This window comes from Agrilus planipennis, unplaced genomic scaffold, assembly GCF_000699045.2.
Source record: "Agrilus planipennis isolate EAB-ADULT unplaced genomic scaffold, Apla_2.0 scaffold173, whole genome shotgun sequence".
NCBI lineage: Eukaryota > Metazoa > Arthropoda > Insecta > Coleoptera > Buprestidae > Agrilus > Agrilus planipennis.
In genome coordinates this window covers 196721-206042 of record NW_020438948.1, presented here as the reverse complement: position 1 = coordinate 206042, position 9322 = coordinate 196721, and the positions used below count along the sequence as shown (strand labels likewise).

General features: G+C 32.8%; 1 protein-coding gene across 1 annotated transcript in view; it reads left to right on the top strand.

The window, feature by feature from the left end:
* Window positions 1–5642: 5642 nt before the first annotated feature.
* Window positions 5643–9322, top strand: part of LOC108739579 (potassium channel subfamily K member 6) — a 13508-nt gene continuing 9828 nt past the window's right edge. The window contains exon 1 of the mRNA XM_018473551.2: window positions 5643–6224. Within this exon, the coding sequence (XP_018329053.1) occupies window positions 5897–6224 (328 nt within the window). The 5' untranslated portion in view covers window positions 5643–5896. The remainder of the gene's footprint in view (window positions 6225–9322) is intronic.

Sequence of the window (9322 nt, the reverse complement as noted above, 5' to 3'; positions counted from 1 at the left end):
ATTAAATCTTAATAACAGATAACAGATGCAAAAAAAATATTCCCTCAGTTTCAGTAGGTAATAAATATTTACAAATTTACAAGCATAAATAAATTTTTGTTTCAACAAGTAAATAAATTATGCGATATTGATAATGAATCATTAGGAAACTGGCAAATAATACTATTTATAAGGTAATTTTCTGATATATCCAAGCATGATAATCACTGAAAAATAACAATTGTTTACATACTTTATCATGAGCGTAGCCTGACCAGGATTTTATTTATGTGAAGTGAGAAAGAAACTCAATATTTTATTAATTTAAAAAGTTAAACGTAAAATGATGATCTACAATTAATAACTAAAGATCAAGAACCGTAAATATTTTGGGAGGATTCAATTTTTAATTTAATGTTTGATTCCAAGGACTCGTTTCCAATTTAAATATAAAATCATAGGAAATTCCAGGACCATATCTAGAATTTTGTGTGGACTTACAAAAGGTGTCTTAGTCCTCAGTGACGAAACCGCAGAAATACAGTAATAATTGGGGGATATACATAAAACAAAGTACCTGTGAAAATGCTGATGCTTCCGGAAAAGCTTTTACTGCGAAGTATTTATTTTTAAATTCTTCGAGTAAATGCTAGAACTCGAATCAATGCTTCACTGTGGCAGTAGGTACTATCTGGACTATAGGGCAGGGGTGGCTATCTCAGCTACTCTCATTCTGAATTATCTAACTTCGTAGATACCAAAAATCAGCGACCATTATAAAGTAAATATATTTTGTAAGCTTATAATAAATTTGGCGCGCCGCAAAAATTTTTAATGAGGGCCGCATGCAGCCCACTGGCCGTGGGTTGGTCACCCCTTCTTTAGAACTTAATCAAACAGATGTATTATGTAGTAGATACTACGAAATTTTGGAGCAGATACTTCTAAGGAGAATTAAAGGACTTATACATAGTAATATCCACTTTTTAGTACTAAGATGATATACTGTCGAGGCAAGAACTTGAAAAATTAGCACGTACTACTAAACTTTATACATATAGCCATTTTAGTCAGTGTATTTACTAATATACCAAGATAGCACTTATCCGTCCAAAAAGTTGATATACCTACTCCAAATTTTGATAGTACCTAGTACATATTTATACACACCCTCTTCTCTTTAGCGAAGTATTTGCTTGGGAAATGTACTAGATAGTTATATAAGTATACAAAAGTAGATACTTCGAAGTAAATGGTTTTTCTTGAAGCAATAGCATTTATTTTGTTTTATGCATACCACTCAGTAAGTCTAGTCAAATGGGCGGTTTTTTAAAAAGTCTAGGCATTTCGTGAAACTCCACCAGATACTAAAAAAATTAGCGTTACTGTAAAAGACTAGTTTCGTGAAATGTCGGCATGTTTCAGCTTTTTGAAAGTATCCAACTTACATTAAGTCTAACTAACTAACTTCATTTTTCATTTCGTCTTTTTACTTAGTGGATTTACAGTGAAAATAACACAATAAAAATAAGTAGCATAGATACGTGTGCCATCAAATACCAAATTATGTGTAATAAAATGGCGAAGTTATTTTTTTTTTTTTATTTCATCGTAAATTCACTAAACACAAAGAGAATTTGAAGTGATACAAAAGAACAGCAGATGCAGTCAGAATCACAGAACATAATTCAGTGTTTTTAACAAAAGTATTTTTCATATTTTATAAAGCGTCCAGACTCTTGATGAAATTCCCAATAGCACTATAAAAGCAATGTTAAGTGACGTGTTCTACTAGAGTGACTGTTATCAAAACAAAAGAATTTTAAAAATATGTACAAGAATTGTACCTAAATACAAAAATAACGGAAATTGAAATGCCGCGTGGATGAAGTCGCGACCCAAAGTCAATTCCACTGTAGATGCATATAATCTTTCATAACAATCCAGGAAATGAAAAATACTAACAATGAAACCGAATAATCACAGTTCACCGCAAACGTAAGTAGAGGTTGGTNCCCCTTCTTTAGAGCATAATCAAACAGATGTATTATGTAGTAGATACTACGAAATTTTGGAGCAGATACTTCTAAGGAGAATTAAAGGACTTATACATAGTAATATCCACTTTTTAGTACTAAGATGATATACTGTCGAGGCAAGAACTTGAAAAATTAGCACGTACTACTAAACTTTATACATATAGCCATTTGAGTCAGTGTATTTACTAATATACGAAGATAGTACTTATCCGTCCAAAAAGTTGATATAAGCCTTTAATTCTCCTTAGAAATACCTACTCCAAATTTTGATAGTACCTAGTACATATTTATCCACGCCCTCTTCTCTTTAGCGAAGTATTTGCTTGGGAAATGTACTAGATAGTTATATAAGTATACAAAAGTATATTTCGTTTTATGCATACCACCCAGTAAGTCTAGTCAAATGGGCGGTTTTTTAAAAAGTCTAGGCATTTCGTGAAACTTCACCAGATACTAAAAAAATTAGCGTTACTGTGAAAGACTAGTTTCGTGAAATGTCGGCATGTTTGAGCTTTTTGAAAGTATCCAACTTACATTCTTTTTACTTAGTGGATTTACAGTGAAAATAACACAATAAAAATAAGTAGCAAAGATACGTGTGCCATCAAATACCAAATTATGTGTAATAAAATGGCGAAGTTATTTTTTTTTTTTTATTTCATCGTAAATTCACTAAACACAAAGAGAATTTGAAGTGATACAAGAAAACAACGGATGCAGTCAGAATCACAGAACATAACTCAGTATGTTTTTATCAAAAGGTTAACGTTTCATATTTTTCATATTTTATAAAGCATCCAGACTCTTGACGAAATGCCCAATAGCACTATAAAAGCAATGTTAAGTGACGTGTTCTACTAGAGTGACTGTTATCAAAACAAAAGAATTTTAAAAATATGTACAAGAATTGTACCTAAATACAAAAATAACGGAAATTGAAATGCCGCGTGGATGAAGTCGCGACCCAAAGTCAATTCCACTGTAGATGCATATAATCTTTCATAACAATCCAGGAAATGAAAAATACTAACAATGAAACCGAATAATCACAGTTCACCGCAAACGTAAGTAGAGGTTCTTTAGACATGAAAATGATATTCGCTAATGGAGTTTCGATTTTTGAAAATTCATCTTATATTGATTGTTAGTGAGGTATGTATAGGTAATCATACGAATATAATCTAAATAAATAATATTATTAAGTGTACACTAACGAAATCACAGACACCAAGTACACAGAAAATAAATGTACATGCACTCAAAGCTACCAGTCATTGGATAATCACGTGTTAGGTACAGTAACATGAAATAAGTATATCAAAATTTACGTTTGCTTGAAAGTTGCAAACACGATTGTGATAGAAATACATTTGGACTTTTGGACTTCCATGTCTTTATTTATTATAGGGCTACAACGTTTCGACCGTGTGATATCTCCAGTCGTCATCAAGTAACTTACGGTTTCCTTATTCGCGTTTTCATTATTTGCGGTTGCAGTCGGTAACCAGAAAAGGATTCGATGTTATTTGTTAAGGGGATTGACCGCAATAGACCGCTCGTGCCTAGTGTGAATTTTTCCGAAAACATGGGTTTCTATTCTAAACATTGCAATTTAACGCTGCGAGATAAATATCTGACTTTTTGTATGGTAACAGACAAAGGTACACACTAACTCGGTACGTTTTTGGTTTTCATTAAAAGCTTTTACAAATGCTTTTAAAGTTGATGCTTCTTGTAGGACACGTATTTTCAATAGAAATTAAAAAATTAAAAAATGCCCGTCGACAAGGTTTAGAACCAAGCTTTATCTATCTTACTACAAAATTTCAAACTTCTGTTCTAAATAATAAACGAGTGATATCTAGAACCGATCCTTTGAGTAGAAAAGGATTCGGTGTTATTTTTCAACTTATCGGCATCTTTTGAGTACTATTGGCTCGTGTCGAGGCGACTTTTATGAAAGATGTAACAGAGTGGACTAATTTCAAAATTGAAAACAAGAAAAAATCACTAAATTGTTTTAAACTCTTGTCTAAAGCTGATTATAACGATTAATTTTAATTGCGAATTTATCAATACATTGATTTTATTTTGATACATATTGGTTTTATTTTGGAACCTTAGAACGTATCCCATATGATTCCATACTAATTACCATTCCATATCCACGGTTTCTGTATTCACGACATATTTATGGAACGAATAATGAGCTTTTACTGTAGTTAAGTAAATGAACATCCCGGTGTGACGTTTTGGTTTTGTTAGTTGGTTGGGTTGCAATACCAGGATTATTTTCGATAGCCGTTTGCATATATTCCTGATCAGGAAGGAATCATAGTAAACTCGAGCCTTCCACATATCAGAAACCAACACACACAGGGCAATATTTCATCCATGCTTCAAACCATCCGGGCTCTACAAAATGAAGAATACTAAGGACCTTGTTCCACCGAGCAGTCGCCATACGTAACACGCCGAGAAGTCTACAAAAAGAAATCTCAAGCATACGCAAAGACCTGAAGACAACGCTACGATTATCATTCGTCAAAGGAATATCCGACAAGATTGGAAAATTGGACAACCACTTTTGAATAAAAACAGCCTTCACCTCGTCCACCACTATCCTTGGTCTTCTCACTAAAACAAAACCTGCAACACAGAAAGAAACGAAGAACAGTATAATTGTAATATTCCATGTGTGAGCGCTCAATTGTACAATGGAGAAGCAAAGAGACCGTTGGAATACCGGATAAAAGAACATTTATCACACATCATGAAGGAAAAAACTACACGATTCAGATAGCAGAACATGCCTGGACAGACACCACCAAATTCGTTGGAAGAAAGCAGAGATTCTCTATAAGGAAGATTCCAGTTAAAAACGCAGCATTCATCCAGCAACAATTAACGTTGAACCATTCAAGTGTGGAATTCAGCAACGTATGGAAACCGAAAGTAGTCCAACCAACCGAAAGAAAACATTACACCCGGATGATCATTTAATTAACTATATAAATCCCCGTAGTTTTAAGTTTAGAATTAGTTATGTGATGACGACTGGAAATATACGGTTGAAGAGGATTTCTAACATCACGATTTAGTTTAACGGTTTCCTTTTTTAAGTAAAGGAAGTCTAAGGATCCTAGAAGATAGCAACAGTAGCTTTTCTGTGCAAATGTTTACAATCCACAAAAAAGCTAAAAGAACACACTGTTAATGAAACCAGCGGAACTGATAGTTATAATGGATCTTACTGTTTCTACACTACTGTACGTTCTATACAATCGAAATCATTTGATCAACATGTATTCCAATAATTTCCTTGACTAAAATTCCCATTAAAAACATTTTACGTTCTCGCAGTTATTACAAAAATTAAAATAAAATCTGGAACTCTGATTTTACGCAACAATCTATGTGTACAAAACGACATCAAATTAATCTAATCGTATTGATGTGGAGCTTATATCAAGTCAATTTGGAACGCAGCTTGTGGTCACCAGACACCTATTTACTGGTCGTTAGTAATTATTTACAATTTTCTGCCCTGTACCATCGAACTCTGTAATCGCGCAACACTTCAGATAACAACACAATATTTAAACGCTCGTCACAATAAACTCAAGTCTTATATCGAAGCGTTTTTAAACAAGACGCGTCGTTATCATTCCGGTTCCAAGTGTTATTCCTATTCCTCGATATTATGCGAATCCTTACCAAAATGTCGACAAAGTCTTGCTCGAGAAAATCAGATATCTATTCCAAAATAGAACTGGTCATTTTATAACACAAGCTAAACACGTTCGTGTGTGCAACTGTACCTGTAAACCAGGTTATAATTGTGCGCGTGAACGAACTCATACCGTCAAGTCCAAATCATGTATAGTAATAAGAACGTACGTTGTTACGGGAGTGCGGAATATTTAAGGAGGAACAGTCTTCCCCAGGTGTTTGTGACAGTTACCGATCCAGAAAGGATACCTCTGTGTGTGTCTCAGCATATTTCTGGAGAAGACACTGGAAAAATCTGGGGATTGTTTTGTAAAAATTCAGTGTATTTGTTCGGCTTTATCATGTTCTATTTGATTTTTTTAACTGGTGGTGCTACTTTATTCAGTTTTTTAGAAGCTCCCATTGAAAAGGCCATTAGACTGAATTTGAATACTAAAATACAGGATTTTCTAACTTCAAATCCGGGTGTTTCAGGTAGAGTGACGTTCAATATTCAATTCAATCAATTTCCTTACCACATTCTCTTGATATATTTGGAACAAAATCCAAATTAATTCATACCAACAAAGTAAAAATCCTTATGACGAGATTTCGGCACCAGTCTATCAAGCTTTATTTCCATGGTTAATAATCTTAACAGCTAATGAAGGTATTTATCGACTTGTTTAGTATAGATATAGATCTATTTTCCTTACGAAGTTTTAAGAAGATATGTCGGATAAAGGAGCTGCAGTTACATATTTGTTAACAAATTATAAAACGTATTGTTATAAAGTATACGTAATCAAAAATGTTCAAGAAATTCTCTCTTTCACTCCGTTTAGGGACGGAAAAATCTAAAATTATTCACAAAGATACAAAATGCAATAATTTATCTGATGTTTTCGCTCGAACTTACCTTAGAGATATTTTCTTTATGTAAATATCTTGATTAGTTTCACGTTAGGATTAAAAATGTATACATATATATGTTGGAAGCGAAAACCATTCCTTTCCCTAGTTTTGGGTGTTGGAAAAAGGTAAGTAAAACGTCAAATCCAACCCATCAACTCATCATAAACGAATCAAAAATAAAGTTTTCATTTAATAATACATACCAATGACACAATGTTGCCTTTTTCTACCGTAACCTTTTGACCTTAAGCAATCAAATAAAAGCATTGCTAGAAGGTTAAAGTCCCCCTTCCCCCTGAGGGTTTTGTGTGGCCATGTCCCTCCTTTCGAACGCCTACAAAAAATATTTTTGATTGATTCGAATAACCACTATTTTTGAAATGTATTAAACAAAGCATTCAATTATTTCTGGAATAACTGCGGATTCGTATTACTCGATTATAAATCGCTTTAATGTCATAAATATATAATAGATTAGTTTACTGGAAATGCTAAAATATAAAAATGACATAACGATGCAGATTGTTGAAATTTCTGACCTCTTTTTATCACGAAATATAATACTTTTTCACACTTTGTGTGCTTGATCAAACCACAACATTCTGAAACAAATTTTGTTTTGCCTGTCGAATATTTTTTCTCATCATCAGTTACTTGATTCCATTATTAGAATTCCCATTTTTCAATCTTTCGTAATAAAACACTAACGATTTGTTTTCACTATTATGCTCAAACTTTTTTTTATTGCTGTACATCCCCTTTCCATTGCTGTACATCCCCATTGTTGGCAAAATTACATGCTTTTTTCGGCATAGTTTAATACGTGTGGTTTTGACAAAACAATTTGCAGATACAAATTGAAAGCTCAGCATGGCAATGCTTTTTTGTTTTAATTTTCATTCAGGAATTAAACAACGTATTATGCTTTCGCGTGTAACAAATTCAACCTTTTCAAAGCTGTAAATGTCAAACGTTTAGCTTTCAATTTGGCTTAGTAAAAGCTCTTTATTCTTTTTGATATTCGTATATCGATTCGAATTCACAAATTGAATCTGTTATTAATAGGACTAGGCAAATTATTCTATTAATTACACCAATTGTTTTCGTTTTTTAAGAATACTTTAGCAGAATAATCTATTACTTAATTAAATAATGTATTCATCAAATTACATGAAGATTCGTATTTTTATCCTTTATTTAACGTTTAACGTTTTTCTAATATAAGAGAAAATAACAGTAGTTGCCGCTAATTATATCTAAATGAAGAACTTTTGCGGTCCATTATAAGCTCGGTTTAGAGTAGAGCTCTTCACGCATTTCGGAATATCTGAAAAAAGGATTTCTGCGGTCCATTACGAACTCGGCTTGTATTACAGTTCTTCATGCATTTCGGAATATATAAAAGAAGAATTTCGACGCTCCTTTAGAAACTCAGGTTAGATTAGAGTTCTTCATGCATTTCGGAATATCTAAAAGAAGAATTTCGACGCTCCTTTAGAAACTCAGGTTAGATTAGAATTCTTCATGCATTTTGGAATATCTGAAAAAAAGATTTCTGCGGTCCATTATAAACACAAGTTAGACTACAGTTCTTCGAACATTTCGGAATATCTGAAAGAGAGATTTCTGCGGTCCATTACGAACTGGGCTTACGTTACAATTCTTCCCGCATTTCGAAATATCTGAAAGAGAGATTTGTGCGGTCCACTACGAACTCGACTTACGTTACAATTACAGACGATTAAATATAAGTCCAACTTTTTTAAATTTATTGCATAGCCAGAGCTTTTGGATTCTATTGATTCTTTTAATTCGTGACTACAATTGTTGCATGAATGTAAGTGTACTATGGAAGTATAATTACGTAAAATTGAATTCACGCTATATTTCACCCCTTTCCTTTAATAATATGACTCTTATCAACAACCTCTAACCACATAGACGTCTGAGTAAATATTAAATGTTAATAATTTATTCGGTAACAGCTCGTTTCATTTTCTTTTGCTGTAATATCATTTACATCTCCAGCAGGGGAGATTAAAATTGTTTCACCTTTTAAATGTTATTTCTGAAAACTTCTATTCAAAGTGTAGTGGAATGTAAATAAAATAAACGTAAAGAAAGTAATTTAAAAGAAAGTGGTAGGCGGGAGAGTTTCTTTGAGAAGAATGGAAGTGATTAAAATTTTATAACCTGGAGATGGGCCTTAAAAATCCTTTTGTCATCTTCTCTCTTTGACTTGTAAATTGCAAAAGTTAAGTATATGCAAAGCAGTTAACTAACACTTTATTCTCTCACGGAAAATTAGAAATAAGGGAGAAAACAATTTTCTCGTTATTGCACATGGATTTATATATCTATACAATGTGGACCAAAAGCAGTATTTCAGATAGGTACTAGTGGTCCTTTAAGGATGTTTGGGAGGTGCAATCGGAGACAAGAGTACATAAAATTAGAAATTCGTGATTTATTAGGTTTTGCAGCATATCATGAGGTAAATAAATACTATCTATAGATACTAAAAAAAAGTATACGGTTGGAGAGAAAATTTGGAATTTGACCAAAAACTTTGAATAAAATAAGAAATAACGAATAATATGGAAAATTTTTAACTGACTTTTGGCAGTGAATATGCCTTGATTTCAACTTCGAAACAAAAAAATATTTAGTTTCAATCT